The 22611-nt window shown below is 40.1% G+C and overlaps 1 protein-coding gene across 12 annotated transcripts in view; it reads right to left on the reverse strand.

Moving 5' to 3' along the window:
* Window positions 1-103: 103 nt before the first annotated feature.
* GRID1 (glutamate ionotropic receptor delta type subunit 1) overlaps window positions 104-22611 on the reverse strand; it is a 557084-nt gene continuing 534576 nt past the window's right edge. For 7 of the 12 annotated variants that reach the window (XM_069019125.1, XM_069019126.1, XM_069019132.1 and 4 more), the window contains 4 exons: window positions 19804-19970; window positions 18210-18450; window positions 17861-17947; window positions 104-806 (listed from right to left, as the gene is read on the reverse strand). In XM_069019125.1, coding sequence (XP_068875226.1) covers window positions 378-806; window positions 17861-17947; window positions 18210-18450; window positions 19804-19970 — 924 coding nt within the window. In that variant the 3' untranslated portion in view covers window positions 104-377. Of the gene's footprint in view, window positions 807-10811; window positions 13553-17860; window positions 17953-18209; window positions 18451-19803; window positions 19971-22611 lie in introns of those variants that run through there. The other 5 variants (XM_069019129.1, XM_069019130.1, XM_069019134.1 and 2 more) reach the window with 4 other exon arrangements.

Raw genomic sequence — 22611 nt, forward strand, 5'->3', positions numbered from 1 at the left:
TTGCTCTTAAAAAAACCATACCTGTAAGGGAATAAGTGTTGAAATCCATGAAAAAAAAAAGAAAAGTATGGCCCTCAGTCCCAGTAACAGGTCTTCTTTGGCACTTGAGAACGACCACAAGTAGTTTGCCTTTTTATTCATATAGAACAAAATTTACAAAGTCATTCATACATTTTTGTTTGTTTTTTGTTTTTTACTTACTTCGAAAATTGGGAATATTCAAAATACACTTTTACCCCACTTCATTCTTTCATTATTTACAAGTATATACAAGAAAAACGTAAGAGTTTGTTTCCTTTTTTCCTTTTTTTTTTTTTCGTTTCTTTTAAATTTTGTATTAAAAATCTCTGCTGGTTGTTTTTTACTGTTTGTTTTCGTCATATGGATGTTCCATGTGAGGGCTCCATTGCTTCTGGAATGACTCCCCCCGGCACGGACTGGAAGGACATTGGGATCGGGGTTTTCACGGGGCTCTGCCGGAATAGTCCTCCGTTGGGTGACCTGTGTTTGCACTGTATGGAGGGCATGGTGGCTGAGCTGCTCAGTGGCAGTGGCAGGTTGCTGCCCGAGGCAGCTGTCAGTGTCCTGCTGGCACCATGAGTGGTCTGTTCTGGTAAAAAGGTGGTGACAGAAAGTTGCGTGTTCTGGTACTCGCGCACCGGCTCCAGGGTCTGAGCTGGCTGCATGCCACCGATCTCCAGCGCTGAGATCTCGATGGATGCGGGAGAGATCTGCTTGTGGGCTATGTCTTCATCAATTAAACTGTTCATGCGTCTGTGGACCTGCTCCAGATTCACTTCTTTGTCCTAGTGAGGAAGAAACCAGAACAATCAGTCCAAACCCAATCTCCAACCCTGTCCGGTGCCCCTTCCTCTCCTCTGTGGGACCAGAGTTGCTGGTCACTCACTACATCACTTGGATTTCAACTGTGCCTGTGCAAAACCTCAAGCTCCACCGACCTCAAGGTCCGCCGACATCTCCAGATGAAAAACCTGCTGAAGGTAATGCTGAAGAAAACACCAGCTCAATCTCAGCCCACTGGAGCTCCTCATGTTGTCAATCCCATCCTCCTGGGAGGTAAACTGATGGCTGTGCTTCAGCTAACAGGGTCTGGCACCAGGGACCAGCACATCCCTCATGCCCTTGGCTCACCTTGCACAAGCTCAGAAAAAAGCCTATGGCAGGCAAACAAATGAGCTGGGACTCCAAATTCCAGAAGGCAGCTCAGCCCCTTGTCACCACATGACAGCTCTCCACTGTCTCATCTATCTGCAGAGCATTTTCTAAAGAACACATCAGCAAAAAAGCCCTGACTTCAGGGCAGTTGCTTCATGTGTCCAAATCTACTGGCCAGGAGTTGCAGTGGTGATGAATTCTTGCCTTCCCATCAGGAAGCCCCGTGTCACCTGTGTGACACAGAACATAGACCTGCTGGAACAGACCTGAGAGACACCTACTCTGAGAGCCCTGGGGAAGGGACCACACATTTGATTTGTGTTTGGAACAGTTGCATGAGAGACCATAAAATGTCTGTCACCTTGGCACATCATATTGGTGCCTTTTCCTGGTCTTAAAATCAAGAGTCACACACGGTTAGAAGGGGAAAAGGGATTTTACCTTGGTATTTATTTTAAGTATCCCTAGGTGTACACGTCCAGGTCATGTGCATCGAGATGCACCCTGCCGAGTCTCTCTCTCTCTTTTTCTGTCTCATCCCCTCCCCCCCAACACTGGGTATAACATTATAGGTTTTACTAATTAGCATATCTATCAAAGATTCCCCAATGAGAGGCTCAAGTGAGCTCCCCTCCCCAGGGAACCTTCCCCTGGATGGTTCTATCTTGGTTTACAGAATGTGTTCTGGAGGGGACCTTGGGCTCTGGGGCACACTGATCCCTGGCTATGAAGCTTCTAAAATGTTGAGTCTCTTAGCTGAACAAACAAGTCCAAGAATGTAGGCAAAAAGCACTAGGAATACAGAAGTTGTAAAAAGGTCTAAGAGGGGTATAAAAGAAAAGGCAAAAATCTTCATGGCATCAATATGGAAAAAGTCTGTCTGTAGTCAGAGCTCAGTAAAACAATGCTGGTCTTTAGAAAATGCATCAGCATCTTCTGAGAATGTGTTTCCTAAGGTTCCCAGAGCAGTCTCTTCAACTGACTGCCAGGAGCACTTACTCAACACATTTTAGCTTCCATGAGGAAACACAGCAAAAGGAGTTGTCTTTAAATCCTGAGGTAGCAAAGACCTACAGTGGGCTGTTTATCATCTCAGCATGACATTCAAGACGCTCAAATTGTGAAGCAACAAAACTGGCAGGGTGAAGTCAACCACCTGGGATGCTGTATGACTGAATTTTAGCAGCTAGCATTGTATTGCCAATAAAAAGGTATTACATTATATCATTTCTCTACATTTCATAAGGCCCAGCTGTGATTGCAGTTGTAGTTATTTGATGCAAGTGTAACAACCAGCAGAATAGCAGCAAAGCATAACAGCCTAACAACCCTGGAACTGGAGCAATTCCCTGGTCCAACAGAAACCTGTAATTACATTAGTCAGACAGCAAGACTCCAACCTAGGGAGCAGGACTACCTGAAACTTTTGTGTTCCAGTAACCCCTGGCTGCCCAAGGTCAGCTTGTGCTTAAATGTTGGTTTAACCCAACAGCAGCAGCCTTAATGATTCATACCAAGATCTAGGCTCAGGGAATGAAGAAGTACAAGGTGTCACTGCCACTCACTCCTCTTAATCTTTTGCCACTGGTGTTCAGGTGGAGCACAGAGTATTACAATCTTTTTCCAGTGGTATCCTCTGCTCTGCAGCTTTGCTTTCCCCTGTAAATTGACAAGCCAACTTCAAAGTTCTTGATTCCAGTCAATGTCAACTACAGATTCAATTCTAACCTTGTGATTTAACACCCCTTCTACATTACTCAAGAACCATTGAATTTGCTGATCCCTCCATGGGTTTGGAAATGAATTAGTGTTACATGATGTACAGTCCAAACCTGTGTCCTTAGCTTAGGCTGAATCCATATTGATTTCACCTGGAATACAACTGCTCCACAATTACAGGGCTGAGCTGCATGTTGCAAATTCTTTGCTAATCAGTGGAAAATGAATTCCTATTTAATTTATGTCATAAATCCACCAAAATCCCAACGAAGCTCCCAGAAACCTGGGGGATATAATCTTCCTCACCAAACAAACAAATAATTTTTTGAAAAATCTTGCTTTTTCAGCCAAATCCTCTGATCAGATAATTTTGAGTTAGAGAAAAATCAGTGGATAATAAAATGAAAAATAAACTTTTTTGACATGAAGGGATCACACAACACTTGATCAGATAACCCCTGCAGCTGTATTAACTTTCCTGACAACAACCACACCTGACCTGTCAAGCCCTTCATCCAATACATTAGACAATGCACTAAGCTGATGATAACTCAGAGGCTCTTTTCTAAATTCTGTAGCTAGTAAAATTAAGGATTTATGGTACAGTGGCCAGAGGATTACATGGATTTAATTCGTAATTTCCTCAGTTCCTCTTTCTTGAAGTAAAATTGTAGACTTGGGGCAAATGTGAGAAAAGTTCTTACATTATTCCCCAATGGGAGTAAAGAGCTTGACCTCTCTGGGTGGGTTCCTTTTGAACAGATGTCCAGCCACTCACTGCTGCATTTTCCTCACCTGTTTGCCAACAAAAGCTTGCTGCAAAGTTCTGCATGTCCACAACTTCAGCTACCATCATGTATGATGATGTTGTGTCTAAGGAGCTAACCCCCAGAAGCCCATAATGCAATGCCTCTTTAGGTATCCTGTACTATTTCTTTTCTAAACAATGCTGCTAGCTGTGATGTAGACTCCTAGCTGGCATTCTGGGTGTCTGGGACTCATATTCTTGTCAAGCCTCCACTACAAAATAAGAAAACAAAGGAGAACTCAGGTTAGAACTGAGCAAATATTAGAGTAAATATTCCTAAATGAGGCTTTGGAGAAATGTTCATGACTCATTTGCATTTTTATGAGCTTTTGCCAAATACTGATGCCTTCTTCAGATCATTTCAAGTGAAAATATACATCATTTTATTTATATTTTAATTTTTTTGATTGCAAGTACATCCTGAGTGCATTCATCCTGCTTTGCTAGTGGAACAAGTAAAATGTGACTTGGATAAAGCCAAGCCAGAGGGAAAGGTAAGGTTTCAATAATTGCAACAAGCAGTCATTAATTGCTTGCAGAGTGAAAATAAATTTATGAATGAAGCAGGATCTTCACTTGAAGCATCTGTGCAAAAAGGTCATAAAATTCAAAGCATGAATTAATCCTGGTTGCATATTTAGCTGAGGCCTTTTAAGATGTAAATATGAAGAGCCACAGCTGAGATGCTCTTAATACACATCTCCTGGTCCAGACCACAGGGATAATTAAGGACCACATTGTTTGGAATGTTCCCCTCTCCTGGCCTAACAGGCCTTTTCTTCTGCTATGCACAGTCCAGCTCGGGACAGCATTGCTCAGAAAATGGTGCATTTGCAGCTGCTTATGTTTCACAGTACAAACTCATGTTTCACTGTGCTAAAATTTTCCTTCTCAATAAAAATTAAAACCAGCTTCTGCAAACAGACATCCCATTCTATCTGTATCAGAACACTTTATGAAGTATGTAGAGAAGTAGATGCTTGGGATCTCTTTAAGAAGTAGGGGTGAGGATTTCATTTGCCTACTTCTCTTCCTTCAGCATTAAGGACAACTTTCTGGCCTTATTAAGATCTGAGAAAACTTTTTAAAGGCTTTCAACAGACCAGGAATTCACATTATTCCTTCTTTTCATTGTCAAAATAAAATGTTTGCAAAGGTTATGGAAAACAACTCGTCTCTGAGGAATCACAAAATCACATTTTTAAAGGTTCTTCCCTTTGTCTTATTAGACAAAGAGCAGCTAAATAACCAAATGTCAAGGTTTGTATGAGACTATCTTAATGGTGACTGAATGATTCTTCAAATACTTTAAAAAAAACTAAGATAAAATTCAGAAACCCTTGAAAAGATTAGTTTGTCATTGCACACTGTAAAACTGCTTTGAATACTAAGATTTCCAGAAGTGAAGGTTTTGGGATAGCTTTATGTGACAAGTCAACCTTTCAGAATTTGTGAATTCTGTAAACCTAATCTTTTTGTTTCCTTTATTGTTCTTCTTGGAAATTCAGTAGCATAGCATATGTTACTGAAAACTAACAAGCTAAATGGAAAAAAGTTTAAACAGTAACAAAGCCAGAAAAAGAAATCCTAAAAGTTACAGTGTTTTGCTCCATTGTCAGCTCCACATTCTCCTTTTAGTTCTGTGCTTCTCATTAAATATCAGTAATTTGTTAAAATCTCTTCTTTGCACTTAATATACAAAATTTAGTTAATATTATAAATATGTCACATCTCAGCCATTTCATGCCAGTTCAGCTTCACTTCTCATCTATGGCTGTGTTGGAGACAAGTATAGGCTTGTGTTAACAGAAGAAGATAAAATATTTTTCCTTTGCTGGCTTCATAATTCTATTTTCAATATTAATGTTGTACTCCAAATAGATCAGTTGAAGAAATTAATCAGTGAAGGAAAGAAACATGTAAGGAAAAATTAATTATACACCCAGGCTTAACCTCTGCAGGCTTGAGAAAAACAGCTCACCAAACACTGCTCCTGGTCAGGAAATTCTCTTATTCATAAATACCAAGTGAAATGTCACCGTCCCCCAACGAGTTTGAGTTCTGGAAGGGCATTTGAAGGGCAGGTTTCTGATATGTCCCAAGCACTCGACTGTGAGCAACAGGTTCAGTGGCTGATGACTGACTGCACGAACACACCCTGGCTTGGAGTGGATTTGCAGGATGCTCACCAGAATGATCTGAAAATAAGTAAACCTGCATGGCCACACCTACAAGAAACTCTCTTTCAAGTTTGGCCTTATCACAGAGAGAAATTAGAGCAAGATACAAACAGCATGATTTACAGAGTAATCAATTTTTTTTTCTAGCTTATTTTCTGTGCCTCTTAGTGGGTTCTAATAAAATCCCATGGGCAGTCATAGTGAAAGAATATGGAACTAATTGGGACGTCTGGAGTCAGTTAACATGGTCAAATTCAAGGGTGTTGGAAAGGAGCTACTGGCTGATGTTTTCAAGAAATTACCTACATCACCTTAAGCACAATTAATTAAAAGGTAACACTGCTCAGCTGGCAGGCTTACAACACTGGGGATTTTCCAGGGGAAAAATTTTTTGAGAAAAATATTTTTATTAAAGACACCATTGCAGCATCTGGTTTTTTGCTTGTGATTTCTCTAAGCTTATCACAGAGTTCAAGAGAAGCCACTTGAAGACGTAAAAATGCTACAAGATGATGAAACAGTTCCAGCAAGGCAAAAAGGAAGACAAATGTCCAAACTGGAAAGTCTAATATCTGCAGAAATGTGATGCTAAAACTATGCCAAAACTGTGATAAGTTGCATCTGCATCCAGCACATGCAAATAAAAGCACACTAGACTAGAGAAGAAAAAGATCGATGGCCCTGACCCCAGAAGGACTAAAATTTCAGAAATGTAGCCAACATGGGCAGACAGGCTCACACAGGGAGGGAATATCTTGAATACGTCAATACCTCCCAGTCAGGTGCCAAGAATGAAAAGCCTGTTAAAGTAGTTCTTAGTAAGACTCAGGAGACATGCAGGAAACAATGCTGCTAAGGTAATATAGCCTTAATCATCAATCAGGGCACATTTCTGGTTTGTTTGTTTGTTTCCTGTCCTGGGTGACAATGTGAAGGATTATCTTTCGGTGAGAGAATGAAACCAAGACACAAATGCCAATATTAGATTTTCATTCTGTGCAAGAACTATTTAAAAAAATGTGGTAATTTTGTGATTAGGGCTGGCCTTCAAAATTTGACACAAATGCAGTGTCAGACACTTGCTCTTCCGCCCTTGACCAGGAAACATGCTAGTTTCTCTCCCACTCCTATAAAAGTCCTCTTGACTCATATATGTGTGTTCATAATGACACTGTCAGAGGTCATGAGACACAGGTGCTGGAAGTCACACCTGTACCCAGTTAGAGAGAAAGGAACACTAAGGCACTTCCATGCACAGACAGACATACTGCAAAACTGAAAAATAAGGCAGAGAAATAAAATTGAAACAGCAAAGTTTCCATGCTCAGGTACCCACAAACTATTCTCTTCTTACTCAGCATCAAAACCCACAGCTCCACCAAGCAACCACCTTCAGTCTTTGAGGTTTAAGACATCGTGAACTCAAACATTTGCTTGTTAAGGAGAAATAAAGCAGCAGCAGCTCTGCTTATGTACAGTTGTTTAGGATTATTTTGAAATCCTGTATTCACCCAGGGTCACTATCATTACTTTCACTTACAGCTACCTCATATGCAAAGCTGTAATTTTAATTTATTCCAGGAGGCTCTGACAGACTGGCAAAACCAGGCATAATTGGCTTGCTCAAGAAGAAAAAGCAGTGATGATATATGTAATAGATGTGCTACAAAACAATGACAGTACAGTATGGTGTTACATTAATACAAATAACCCCTTTTTAATATGTGTGTGACACTCATTATTCCAGAGATTCCGCAGCCGACAGTGCAGTGAAATGCAGAGAGATGTGTAAACAGATGCAGTGATGATCTATGTCTGCTGTCATTAATTTAACACAGGCAACTGACCCAGTCAAATAGCACTTAATGTTACATAAAATTTGCTGAGTGGTTTCTGAGTGTGCTCTGCTCGAAGCTGGTTTGACCATAACAGAATCTTATTAGAAATATGCAAGGATGCACCTCAAGAGTCTACTTGAAAAACTGCTTTTAGAAATAGGCCCAATCCTGCAATCAAGCTTCTGCTCTTATAAGTGGAAGCTCTACCATGTATTTTAAATCAGCAATTAGCTAAATTATTGTCCATAAACCAGCTGTTAGAAGAATGCACTGAGATTGACATCAGGTGAGGTCCAATTGGCTGTTACCTGATTGAAAGAATAAAAGAAATGAAAGTTTTGCAGTATGTTAATTTCATTCAATGTGGAATCATCTGCAAAGAAACAAAACACAAAAATTGTGTACAAGAGGCCACCTTATTCACTAGGTGATGCCCTCCTTCACCAGAGAGCAGAAATTCCTTTATGAAGAGACAGTAACACTCTTTTTCCTTCAAAGTAAACCTGAAAAAAAAGTAAGATATTACAGAGTACTGCGAACTTGATGTTAATGTGATAGAAAATTGTTTCAAATACACTGCCAAAGTTTATTTCCAGCTACCCACAGAAAGAAAATAGGTGCAAATAAATTATTACTAAAAGCCTAGACACCAAACAAGAAACAGTGACTTGCTACAGAACTGGTGCAAGTAGCAAGAACCTTCATGAAGAAGTTCACATCTTCCCACACGCCTGTTGCGCACCTTACCCAGGTTGGATTTATCTAACCTGGAATCACATCTAACCAGGGGTCTAATTCTGACCTGTCCCACGGGTCCTGCCTGTGAGCCTTGCTAGGAATGCTCCAGACAGTTCCCTCCCCAGCAGGCCAGTGAAGCTGACAATGCACACCACTTCAAACCAGCCCAACCTCTCTGTCTTATTTATTGTCTTCAGCTGCATCCCCGTCTCTGGCACTGTGTGAATAAATACACAGGACACAGTCCTGATGGGAGAAGAACCACACATGAGGTGACAGCAGGTCTCCCCACAGTGTCTTGCAGTGATCTGCTCCCACATTCACCACCATCCATTAACTAAGTGCAATCACAGAGATCACAGTCTAGTCCTCACAACTCACACCAGACCTGCCAGGAAAGAGGCTGTGATAGCATTTTCATTTGTTTCTTAGCATGAAAGGGGGCATTCAGCCTCATGCTGAGATATTCAAGGTTTAAAATCCTTACCAACCTTGGTTCACCAGCTGGTAACCCAACTACAAAGGGAATGAGCGAGCGGTTCACATGATTCAGATGTTTCCACAGTTTTCATGAGGTTAAAAATAAGAGAATGCAAAGAAACATTTCTCAACACAAACAGCAAAATGCAGTACAGAATGAGTGCTGGTTGATGAGCATGCCAATGTCTCTGCAAAGGAACTTGGGAGAAAGGAGAACTTGCAACCAGAGAAACCTCTACTGTGTACACACTACTGACTGCAGTTGCAGGCATTTCCAACAACACAGAGGTCAGGAGCAAGGGGAGTTCCAGGGGAAGGTAAAGATGAGGAGAAAACTAACAGGGATTCATCTGTGCAGGCATTTTCAACAAGAAACCAATCATCTGTATATTTATTATAAATTCTCACCATGCTTCTGAGGCCCAGCCTCACATCATTGGCCATCTCCAGATGGAAAGGGAAAGGAAGATGTGGGGAGAAAAAAAAAAGGATCAAGATAGTGAGGCTAATAATGTAATTAATATTTCACTCTTTTCAGCAAAAATATACTTATTATTTCTTCTTTATTACATCTGAAATAGCATTGCAAGAAAGGAGGATGGCCCTCAAGAGGGTGGTGTTTTAAGAATTTGACATCATCTAAAGTTATACCATGAGGTGACAGATTACTCTTTTATGATGGAAAAATTAAATTCATGAAGGTTCTATTCCAAAGCTCACTAAAACTTAATGGCTTCTTTACATTGCTTTACACAGTTTTTAAACCAAAATTATAATCTAGTCCATAAGGGATGTAATTTTTCACTCTAGTGAGCCCAAATCAGAGCAATGCTATCCTTTAACACTACTGAATTACTCTACTGGAGCATCAGGCATAACAGATTGCTCCACACCCTCCTTCTTCACCACTCCTGTCTAGTCACATCCAAATCTCAAAAGTTCCCATTTTTTCCTGTTATGCCAGGAGTAAAAGAGAGTTGGCACAGGAGACAAAGAATTGCTTCTACAACCTGTTTGATGCCCAGTGTTAGCTGACTTACAAAGCCTCTTGTCTCCACTCCAGCTATGGGAAAGTCTTACTAAATCCTTACTCCTGACTATTAGGCACAATTTTTTAAATTAGAAAATGAATTTTGAAAAGGTTTCTGCGCCCCCATTCAGGGCTGTATTTTGGAAACTGCCCAAGCTCCTATTTTGACATAAGACAAGACATGACCAGCCAAATCATTAAAATAGCTCAGCATAATAAAAATCTGGACACCAGTTTCCCAAAAGATAACTCTTGCATACTGAATAATTCTGAAGATACAATACTTCTTATGTTGAGTGAGTTTGAGTAGCTCTTTTCTATATATGTGCCTAAAAATATGTGTCTGGAATTATGGAAAATCATAACCAAGCCATTGATTAATTAAAAAAAAAAATATATTTTCCACAGTATTGGAATCTGTGATTCCTTAATATTTTGCTAATATTGACCACGAGTTATTTCAGATACTATAAAATTATTTAAATTCAATTGGCAAAAAGGTTTATAAATTGCATGGTAATATTATTGCATGGTAAGGTCAATCTTCAGCAAATAACTTCAATGCACAATTAACTCCCAGTTTCTGCTTCATACATGTTGGTTTCAAAGCAACTGAAGTTTGATCCTTGCCACTAAAAAGAATGGAAATGTTTTGGTGCTCTGGGTGAGATCAGAATACACCTCTTATTTAATTTAATGTACATGCTTAAATGCTTAGTCAGATCAACACCTAAGGCATTTTACAAACCACAAAAATGCAAAAGAAATTTGAGAAAAAGTCACATTTTATGCTTCTTTTTTTTATTTTAAACTTTTACTGATTTTGTTATTTTACACCCCCTTCAAAAAGTCAACTTTAAAATACCGCCATAGGCTGAGATAAGACATACAAAAATTAGCTCTGTAAACATTGTGTGAAGAATCTAAAAGAATCTGACACATTAAGGCTCCAATTCAGTAAAATACATAAGCTCATGCCAAGCTCATGAGTAGCCACAGAAGTTCTCTGGGATAGGCAATGTAATGCAAATTAAGCAAGTACTTACACTCATCACCAAACTGAAACTTTAAACAGGTTATTTTTTTTTATCTCCCTGCATGGCAACATTCATTTTTTAAGCTTGTTTCTGTTGAATAATTTTCTTCCCCCCGCTAAGGTTCATGCCAAATAAAACCAGATTATATCCCTAAGGATCCCATTAGCAGTGTTTTCTTACATGACAGAGAAAAATTAAACCAAACATAAAAATCCCTTCCTTGCAGTTAGGGAAATATGCTGGTACAAAACTCAATTGCTTCACCACTGCTTTGGGTAGAAAAGCCTGGGCCCAGTGACACAAATCACAGGGATGACATGTCACTTTTAAATCCATTACAGCCTTGACCAAAATCTATGGTGATCAATAGCAAGAGCTGACTGATTTCATTCAATTCTGGATGTGCACCCTGCCAGGGACCAGGAATTACAGAATTTCTGCTTTACTATAGGCACCTCCAAAGAGAAAATCTTGTTTCTTCACTCACATAAAAAGCCAACATGTAGTTTGTTAAGATGCCCTTCCAGCTATTATCAGTTCTGTACAAGGTAATTTATATATTATATGTCTTCCTCTTTTTTGTTTTTCCTTTGACCAATTCTTCCAGCTTATACTTTATCATCAAACAACATTAAACTTTGCATTCTGGGATGACTGATTCCTAACACCATTTTGCTGATTTAAAAATGCTAGTTAAATGAAGTTTCTCAGCTTATTACATTCAAAGCTGGTTGAAACTGAATTTCTAGATGGCATTAAAATGCATTATTTTGCCAATGCTTGCATGATTTATTTTCCCCAAAAAAACCTTTATTTATTCTTAGAAAAGTAGAATACAATACAGTGGTACAAATAAATGATAATTTATATGCAACTGAGCAAAAAATGTACAAGGATTTCAGACATGTCATTAAAATACAGAAAAAAAAATTAAAATAAAAACAAGATAAAATATAGAGAACATGCAATGAAGGGAAAATAAAATATCGGTTTGATGATCTCGTGTTTCCTTTCACTCTCAAAAGGAACCATCCTGGGGCAAATCAAATTGTCAGATAAAAAGGTAACACCACAAAGGAGACAAGGTAAATGAAGTGACAAGGAAAAAGACAAGGAAAGTGAAAATAATGGTGAAAGCAAGAGACTCTTTAATAATCAAAACCAACACTGCTGACACCATGCTGAAGGTACAGAAGCCTCGATTGCCATGGAATAGTATCTGGCTGGAGAGCTAAAGTGAGATGAACACAGTGCAAACCACAATTCTTAGCAGTGAAAAATTTGGATCCATTGGACTCTTGTCTGCCAGCTCCTATTTTCATTTGTAAGGTACACTGGGATTCCTGCTCTTTTAATACCAGAAAAGAGTCTTAGTGGGTAACTTTCACGACTACTAAAGCTGGAAGAATGGATTTTTGAGGTAGGCTGGGTAGGGACATCAGTGGACATGGAAACAGGGGAGTTTAAGGCAGATCACAAGAGGCTTCCCCGGCCAGAGATACAGGGTTTCTTTCTTTCATCTTGCATACTGCCAAAATACTTGTGACAATTTTTAGAGCAATTTTGCTACCTCCCACTATCTCATGGAGCTCACAGAGTCTAGACTTTCTGAGATTCAAGACATCATTAAGCTTGGAGTAGCAGGATATAGGAATTACAAGGTGCTGTTCTAGTACACAAGACCATTCGCACTCTGGACAGTACCTGAAATGCTGCCCCCTTTTAATAATTTAAAAATAAAAAGGACAGAAAAGTGAGAAGAGTCTATTGAATAAAATGATTTTGTAGAAGCACGAGAAAGCAAAGAAATCACAAACTAAGCTGTGAAGACTGTGATTGTTAATGAATTATAAATTTGACACAAGTTATGAGACAATGACCAGTAGCAACTCAGGAGGTGGAAAACTATGCTATGCATTAATCAATAAAACCCCCACATCTTCTTGCACTACAGAATTCCAAACACACAGGGTCCAGTTTCTGAAACACTCACATTGCTAGGAATAGCACAGCTGGTTTGGAAAAAAAAAGATTTCTGATTAATCATATCTATTATCTGTGCAATGAAAGAATCAAACCAAGAATTTCTTGAGGTCATTCTAACACTGTCCTTCAAGAGCTATATTAAACATAAGCGAACCAATATCATCTCTTGTGAGAGATGCAACAAGTATCAGTTCCCAGAAAACAAAATATCATCCTGTATAAGTGACTAATTTTATTTAACATGGGGTTGCCCGTTAATTTTTTTTTTTTTAGTGACTAATCTCATGCACAGTGAAAAAGATGAGAGTTTAACTTTCTTTCCATGAATAGCAGGATATTTTATCTTTGCTTACAAGTTTCCATTGTTTTGTAGTATGTGGATGAGTTAGGAATGCTTTGTAATGGTTCTGAAGAGATCTCAGCAGTAATAATCTTCAGAGGAATAGCACATCACACAAAGACACAGCTGATAAAGCACAGAGGATGCTGGGGAGCCCATTGCAGGAAGCAGCCACGCTGGATCATAACGACAACAAAGATGTGAAAACTGCCTTTCATTCCTTCAAAGGGGATAAAAGATACCAACAATCTGATGATGTGGCAAAGCCCTTGGCTGTTAAATGATCCAAATTACATTATGGATTACTGATCTTGTGAAATAAATGCATAGAGCTCATACAAAAAGTTACAGAAATTCAGAGGCAATTGTCAAAAGTTCAATATTTGTATGGTACCAGGTTTTAATAACTTTAGCTGATTGCTCAGTCATTTAAAAGGGATGTAAAGTGACTGAAAAAAGACTCCATAATAAATATTAATTTATCACAACTCCCTAATTTTCTGAAGCTTATCAAAGTCAAAAGATTAGGTATCAGTATTTCAGGCTGAGTAGCAGCTGTGTAAATTCCAGATTTTAACACACAGAGATAGATGTATGAGCTGCCTAAATTTCACTGTGTGTATCATATGGCTGGGTACAAACAGTGAGGAGAGGGTGATTATAAATTCCAGAATATCTTTTTGGAAAAAGATGGCCTAGTGTAAGTTTTTCTGAATTAGAAAGTAATAAGGCAATTTTAACATTACCAGATATTTTCCAGCATGAAAAGATTGCAAACTTGAGCCCTAATAGAAGAATGTGGCATGATGTTGCAGCAGTACATTTTTTCCTGATGCTGGAGCTAATCTTTCTTTTGTTAATCTAATCTGATAAGGATTAAATGAAGAATTAATAGGGGTAACATTAAGATTTGTACAGCAGAACTCATTAGAAACATTTTTACAAATCTCCTTCAAATAGAATAAAAATATCTTGTATCAACATCCTGAAAAAGATCAACCCAACCTTCACTGTTCTAGCAAGAAATTTCACTATTCTTTAAATGATACAATTGTGAACCAATGGCAACATGGAAAATAAAGGGAATGCATCTTTCCTGGAGGTTTGTCTTAATGAATTGACTTAGTGCATAGGAACAATACTATTTTTTTTTTTATTTTGTGGGGTAGAGTTCCTTCATATGCAAAAAATGTAAAAAAAAAATTCTAACTGGAAGCAGTCTCCCCCTGACATAACTCTTCCTATGAAGTTTCTACAAATGCAGATCAGGTTAATATTAAAGTCCAGGTTATGTTGTCAGGTTTCAAAAGACAGGCTTCCCAGGTGCATGGTTAACACTAAATTCCTCACACTCATTGTAATTAAGATCTGTGATTTATACCAGGCAGACATCCGAGTCATTGGACATCAGTGTATTGGCTCTGCCTAACCTCCACAAAAGCCTAAGGAATACAAAGTGGAAAAAGAAAAGACAACAAACTGGCAAAATCCACCACCTTAATGTCAGCTGAAAACATTTCTCCAATGCCAATGAAGGCAGTGCACATTCCTCTGGCCACAGACTTCACAGACCCTTGACATAAAAAAGAAGAGTCTCTAAAAAAAGCTTGTTCTCTCTCGCCACCAAGCAGCACGCCACCCAGCCCTGTCATAAATCTGCCATAGTAGTTGTGCATTCATTGTCCCACATTTCTCTTTTTTTTTTGAGTTGGCAATTGTTGACATGATACAACCAACCAAGTGGGTCATGCCAAACAGAGAATGCTACACAAGGGCTTCAGAAGTCAGGACAACTCCTCGTTCAATTCTGGTTCCACTATAATTTTTTCCAAGGGATTTATAAAGCTCCTGACAGGGTGAGGGGCACAGAAGCCAAATGTTGCCACCTTCTCTTTGCCTCAGGGGCACCACCAAAATCTAATCTTAGACTGCAAGAAAATCAGCCTTTTCTGTGACCATCCACAAGCTCTGCTTCACAGAAGAAAGCAGTTGGGAGACATCCCAGTTCCCACAATTTTTAGGTGATATCACAACACTTGTGTTTTGCCAAAGCCTTCCCAAAAGCAGAAGAAAATCAGCAGCATGACTTGAGTTTGCAGCTGTTATTGAACTAATGACTTGGCTGGAGTAGCAGATGCAGCTAAGAGGCAGATTTTAATGGTCCGTGTATGCTACTCGCACTGCAGCTCTGCCACTCTGGCTCTTGCTGTAGAAATGCTGGGTAACACACAGTGCTAGAAATGAGATATCCTGAATACACTCCTCCTGGACATCAAATCCTCCTTGTGCTTTTGGTACCCTATGCCAGGCTCAGCCACTGCTCCTGGCTCAAGCAGAGTGCGAGCACCCAGGGCTCCACACTCCCCTCAGCCCTGGATCCTGTCTTTTCCACAATTTTGAAACTTGGTTCTTCTAAACACGTCAAAAACCTTCAACCTATATTCACCATCTCTTTTGAAACTTGGTTTCCTACCTTAATTGCAGTAGCTATCAGATATCCCACTTCAATCCCTCCTCACTGGTAGCACATAAATAAAATGTCTGGCCACTAATCTGCCAGAATATACTGCTACATTCGTTTACCAATTTAGTTGAGTGGATGCTGTGGTCACTGTGACCAGAGCCCCCAACCCCTGGTCTGCAGTGGGGCCGGAGCAATGTGGCCATGTGGCCACTGGCCTAGGCAGAGGGTTCCTGAGGATCCTGCCTGTCCCTGGCTCTGGGCAGCAGCCACCCTTGCCTTGGGCTGCTCTGATCGATCCAAAGGTGCCTCTAGCTGCCTGCCTGTCATTGCACCCAGCTGTCCCTTTCAGGGGACCCCTCATTCCATCCCATCCTGCCTGGCATACCCTCCATACGCCTTCCTCCCGCCGGCTCAGCCCGGCCCCGTGCCCTCTCACTGGGAACATGCACTTCCTCGTTCAGCCTTTACACCTGCTCGTGCCAGGGCTCCTGCTGACTCTGCTCCCCCTCTCCTGGCAGCACCCCCATCACTGATCTTTCTGGAACCTGTCCATGCTCTGTACCCGAGTTTAATTTGCCTCTAACCCAGCCTAGTTGTGCTCCAAGGGCAGGCCCAGCCCCACACACAGTGATCTCCCCAAGCACAGCTCTACCATGGGGGTAACTTCAGATTCCTTTAAAACAGAAGGTCAAAAGTATTCTATTTTTGTCAAAGAAACTGCAAAAGAGCACTACAGATGTACAGAGCAACCTTGATCACTGTATGGAAAGGGGAGGAGGAGGAGGATGGGAAAGGGAGAAAAGATGGGATGGGGTAGGCAGAGGTATGCAATAATCCTTCTTACAGTTATTAAAAAAAGAAATGGACAGGTGAAAAAGAAAATATATAAACTCGGGAAGACAAATCCTTTTTCAGTAACAGAAACTCCTTGCAATAAAAGAGTGGATTACTTCACCTTAGCTATATGAAACTGCCTTTAGGTCGTGTTCTCATCTCACTCTACAAAGATACACAAAGGCAAGTCCCTGAGCGTAGAGAGGGGAACACCACCTAGTATGGCCAAGTGAGCGCTTGTGCATGCAGCATGAGGACACTTTGGAAAGCATCTCTGCCCTTGCCCAGCAGGATTTCACACCTACTGCTGGGCTTTAGGCCTTCGCAACGCTAGCATGGGAGCACCTTTGGGGTTACAGCAGGAGCAACTTCTACAAGACAGAAAGGCAAAATCATAGGATATGGAACCGTTTGGGTTGGAAGGGACCTTGAAGATCCCCAGTTCCAGCCTCTCTCTCATGGGAAGGGACACCATCCACTAGACCAGGTTGCCAATTTGTGAAAATTGCTTACAGGTGATAGGTATGTCAATCAGTCTAGTGCTCCTGCAACTTGAGAAACAGAGATTAGAAGTGATGGGCTATGTACTATTTTCCAACTGTAGTGCAGCTCACTGCCATTATTTGCTTGTAACAAACATCTATTCTAAGATGATGAAAGCACCTACGAACGCCTCAGTGTCTCCAAAATTACAAGAGGTTAGTTTGTTAAACATTTAATCTACTTAAACAAATACAGACTTCATGCAAGACAGATCTGAGTATAGACTGATAATTCTATCTTAGCATTGCTAACTATCACTGGCTGCTGTGCATGGAAACTCCAAACCCAAGAAATTCTCAGATATAATTTCCTAGATAAAACACGTTATATGAAGGTCAGCTTCCTCAGAGGCTCCTACTTTTAGACATAAAACTGACTTCAAAAGAAAGGAAGCATTTAAACAGTGTCATGGCAATATGGCTTATTCAATTATTAACTAGCTGATTTATTTTTAATTGCTCGTGTACCTCTTCAAACTCAGCCTAGGTCAGCCATGAAGGAGAGCAGCTACCAGATGTCTGGCAGCTGCAGAGCCTGCGCAGGATGGACATGGATCTCCCAGCCAGTGGATGGGAGCTCAGATCAGAGAAAACATCACCACAGATGGCACAGCCGGGTGCCCGTGACTGGCCCCCCCGTCACTCGCAGCAGAGTGGCTGAGGGCGTGTTTCTGAACCACTCTCTTACCCCTAAAGGTGGTCTCTCCAGGTCAGGGTTGAGGCACATTGGTGGGGCAATGAGGGGAAGTTTGCACTGCTGCTGCCCATGCTGTATCTGCTCTACAAATAAATAGAGGACTTTAGTCTCCAGGGCTGTCAGTTTGGCACCTTCCATGTGCACAAAAGACACTTTCGTTTGTTTGCTTTTATTTTCTTAGAAACAACCACCCAAACAGTTATATGCAAAGCTTAGTATGGCAAATCAAAATAAATCAAATTTATTGCATGAGAGCACCTAAAATCCCACAACTTCCACTTGCTCTCTCTTTCTTTTGTGTTTTCTACTTTTAATTGTGATAAGAATAAAAGTTATGGACCTCTTTCGGTGTTTCTTGATGACAACGGTTGCTGTTCCACCACAACTCCAATGCTGCCACCAAGCAAGCAAGAAGAAGGCCTATTGCTAAAATGCAGAAAACGCCTGCAAAACTGTGCAGCTTGAGTGCCTTCCCATCTGTCTGTGCATTGGTATGGCTATTCAGGTCACAACGTCCCATCCGTGGCCACCACTTCTGTTTAAGAACATCCAAATCTCCACTTTCTTGCAACTCTAGGATCCTGCAGAAATTTCAAAAGACAAGTATTATTTGCAATGACAGTCTTTTACAGGTTTTTTTTGTCTTTTCCTTATGCTTCACAACTCTTAAGTCTACCGTCCCACAGTTCAAAACTCCATCCCCCTGCACCACCAGTGTTGTATTCTTTATCTGGAACTCCCTTACACCAAGATTTCTTTCTACTCACAGCAGCAGGTACACTCCACTGGGTAACTTTGGGAAAAAAAGAGACTGTCAAAAATTACACTGCAATGCAAACAGCATTTCCAAGGGAAATCACCACATTCCAGTTAGTTATGGCTGGTCTGGCTACATTCAGCTGCAGCAGCTGGTCCCACTAGTGAAATGTTCAACCCACTCCACTGCTGCTCTCCTACAGTAATTCCAAAAATATGTGAGGCTAAACACGCTACTGTTTGTGCACCACTTAGTGCAAATCTGTTTAAGCAGCGACCAACTCATTTACTTCAGCAAATGTAGTTTATTCAAAAGGATTTTACTTCAATGCTGTTACTTAATGCCTGAATTACTGTGTTAACAGTTGCTAATTAATCATTGTTTTGTCTCTTGTGAAGTGTCCCTTCTCTGCATGAATGATTCATTTTGGATTTGGTTTGATAACTGTTTTAGCTGTTTACTAACAATCTTTTCTCTTGAGGCAGCTTTGTCTCTAGTTATGCAGCTGGAGTTTTGCTCCTGTTTCTAAAGGAAGAGCAAGATGAGGCAACCTTGCTTCAGTTCCCTGCCTGGAGCGAAGCACCCGCTCGCCTTCTGCTAAGGCCACACATGCCTGCACAACTGCATGTCTTCATTTCAGGGTGCACATTCACATGGACAAGAGATACCCAGCTGATAGCTCAGAGATCACTAAATGTCATAGTTTTATAGTCTCCTGGTCTTGGCAGTCCCATGCAATTCTCAGCAATTCTTGTTTCCCTGTACCATTGTGAGTCTTTGACCTGTTCCTCTCCCCTAAGGGATAAGCCAGGGCATTGCTACTTGCTTACTGCAGGGAGCAACACATTGCTTCAGAGCCTGCAGAATGTGGCATGAATCCAGGATCTCTCTTCAAGCTCTCCTCTACCTCACACAGAGCTCTGAGGACATCAGTCCTCTCTGCCAGAGGCACTGCTGTCTGAAGGTGTGAGGCCACACATCACCTCCACTCCCCTCCTCCCAAACCAGATGCACATGGAGCAGAAGTAGCAGCAGTTTTGCTGGAGCTTGAACTCATAACCTCTCTGCTGTCATGTATTCTTGTTCTCTATTAATAAAACACCAAAATTAATGTGAACCACAAACGGTTGCTGGCTGCAGAAAGGAATCCTATAAAACAAGGTTTGTTTCAGTTTACCTCTGGGAGAAAAGATCTCTGTAGGGACTGCCATGCTGGAGTGCTATCCCATATCCTTTGCTGCTGATGCTGTTTCCAATGACTGTCACAGAGCATTCATCATCTGTCAGCGCAGCATATTCCACCACCGTCACATCCCACAGGAAAGCATAATTTCCTTTCTTTGCCTGTAAATACAGCATGAACACAACACAGTCTAAACTAAACTCCATTTCTAGGTAGGGCAAAACCCAAGCCAGCAAACAAATCCGGATCTTGTCATTATTCTTCGGTGGTATTTCATCAGGTCACAGTTTACCTGCAGACCTTCAACATCTTAATACATTTCTAACACTCTTCCCTCCCAGCAGGACCTCACCTACTTCAAACCTTGCTAAAATATCTTCCTTTTTTTAGTAGGAATACATAGAATAACAGAGCCAACTATGAATGCAGGTAAGGCTTATGGAACAGGTTATTAATTAAAAATGAAAGCTATTGCTTTAGATGATGGAATTTGATGCATGTTTTGTAGGAGACATGGAATGTGACTGGTTCCATGCATTTATGTGACAAGACTGGCCTAGTATGAGCATTAAGTGATGAGCATCACAGGCACCAAAATTGTAACTTTGCAGCTTTGTTCATATAAACATGTAAATAAACAAATTTCCCTTCCAAATAAACACAGCCCTTCTGAGAGCTATGTTAGTCCTGTAACAAAAGGCATGCACTGAGCTGAAAGTGTTCCCTCTTTTCTTCACAGGCAAGAAGATTCACAAGCATCTACTATTATCTCAGTTTTGAGGTAAATATTGTTTTCTTTTAACACACACCCCATGCAGATATCCTTAAACATCAGCCTTAATTGGGACTGAAACCAATGCCTGCACACAGTGTATATAATGAATGTAAATCACCTTACTTAACACAAGATGCAAGAAACATATCTGGATAGGGATTCAGTAAAGTAAAATAAAACATCATCTTGTTGGTTAAAGTAACCATTGGCTGCCTAATAGATTAAAGTAGCTGAAGTCCTGTATATATTTCTTTATGTTACTGGTTCACAAAGCTCCCCTAGCAAATGGCTACAGCTCTGGCACAGAATTAGTTAAACCTTCTGCACACCTTCTGTTTTCATGTAAGCTCAGTTTTGAATTCACCTGTAAGTTTGAAAGACTCCATCCATTTTTTCATTACACTGGATTCCTCAGTTGAGCAAATAAGATAATTTACTTCACCATAGTTTGATATAAACCATACCTTTCTGAAGTCCCTTACAGTTGCTTACACATGGCAAAAAATCAAATGGGTGAGGTATCTTCTAGTAGGCAGAATTCAGGGAAACAAAGATTAAAATTATGTTGCCTGGACTGTCTGTAAGGTACTTGCTGCAATCCACCTCCTTTCCCTGCTTCCCTTTTAACAGCATAGAGGCAATCAAAGATCCACAAATTCATTTGCTTCTGGGTTAAAACAGAGTAGAAATGTTATATCCTTTCTCTTTAGTAAGATTTGAATGAGTCTGTACACTGAACCCTTGGAAAATATTATTTTTATTATTCAGGCACATTGTGTTCCATGGTAAATAATAATACACAGCATTTTTCTACCTAAGACAGGAAACTGTCAGCATTAATAATATGTCCTCATGGGAACAAAAACAGCAGCACTTGTTACTGTGCACAGAATTTATTCAAAATCCATGCTATTAGAGAACAAAAATCCTGCCTAATGGATATATAGCAATCAGACACCCAGGAAAGATTTGGCCTTAGTCACTGTGGTAAAATGTGTTTTACATTTCTCTGGGTATATTTTTTTGTTGGTTGGTTGAATTTTTGTCTTCTTTTTTTTTGTATTGGTGTTTTGTTTGAGGGGTTTTTTTGGTTTTTTGGGGTTTGTTCAGTTTAAAGAGCAGTATCTATCTTTTGTTCTTTCAGAACAAAATCATCTTTTCAAATTTACAATTTAGAAAAGAACCCTGACAACACAATACATTCCTTTCCTATCTCTTAGTAATACTTGGGGAGCACAATGTTCCTCAAATATTTGACTTCCATTACAACGCACTGGCTAAAGAGAAAAATCACATTAATGATTCTACTTTTCAAGCCTCAATTCTGTATGTTATTTTATATAGAAGAGCTTTGTACACTGACTTTCAATGCTGGACAGCAGATTTTTGTAAAGGTCTATTTCTCTTGCATTTGTGGTGTTGCTATCCTAAATTACATCCTGCAACTGTAAATGGTCAATAAACCAAATCTGCCAGATCTCTTCACATCTATTTTACATTTTTTTAATGACATAAATCATTCTATCCAATGTCATCACATCTGTAGAGCATTATTTCTCTGACAGCCTGATCATTTTAGCATAATCAGGAATCTGACTTTTAAACTCTTGGTTGTACATATGTCTCAAGTCCCAGAAATCCCGAGTGCAAGACTGCATCCCCTCCCTCTCTGATTGCCAAAACCAGAATCTCCAAAGATCCCCTTTTCCTAAGGGAAGAGTTAGTTCTTTCCAAACTTCTTCCACTTGTGAATTTTTCTTCCCTGAAGAGTGGAGACCTCACACTGTTAGTGTGTTCATTGCGTGGAAAGTTTTCTCATAACAAAATGTTTAGTTGCTGTCTAAATTCAGCATCCTTCACTTCCCTGTTAATATCTGTTGTGACAGCTAAGCAGTATCATTTGTTCAATTTAAGGAAAAGCTGTCAAACTTTGAAAAACATATGTACAAGACACATAAGTGCACACATACATGTGTGCTTGAAGTAGGCTGACATTTTATATACCTTCACTAGGCAAGCAGTAAAAG

This window comes from Aphelocoma coerulescens, chromosome 6 (genome assembly GCF_041296385.1).
Source record: "Aphelocoma coerulescens isolate FSJ_1873_10779 chromosome 6, UR_Acoe_1.0, whole genome shotgun sequence".
NCBI classification, from domain to species: domain Eukaryota; kingdom Metazoa; phylum Chordata; class Aves; order Passeriformes; family Corvidae; genus Aphelocoma; species Aphelocoma coerulescens.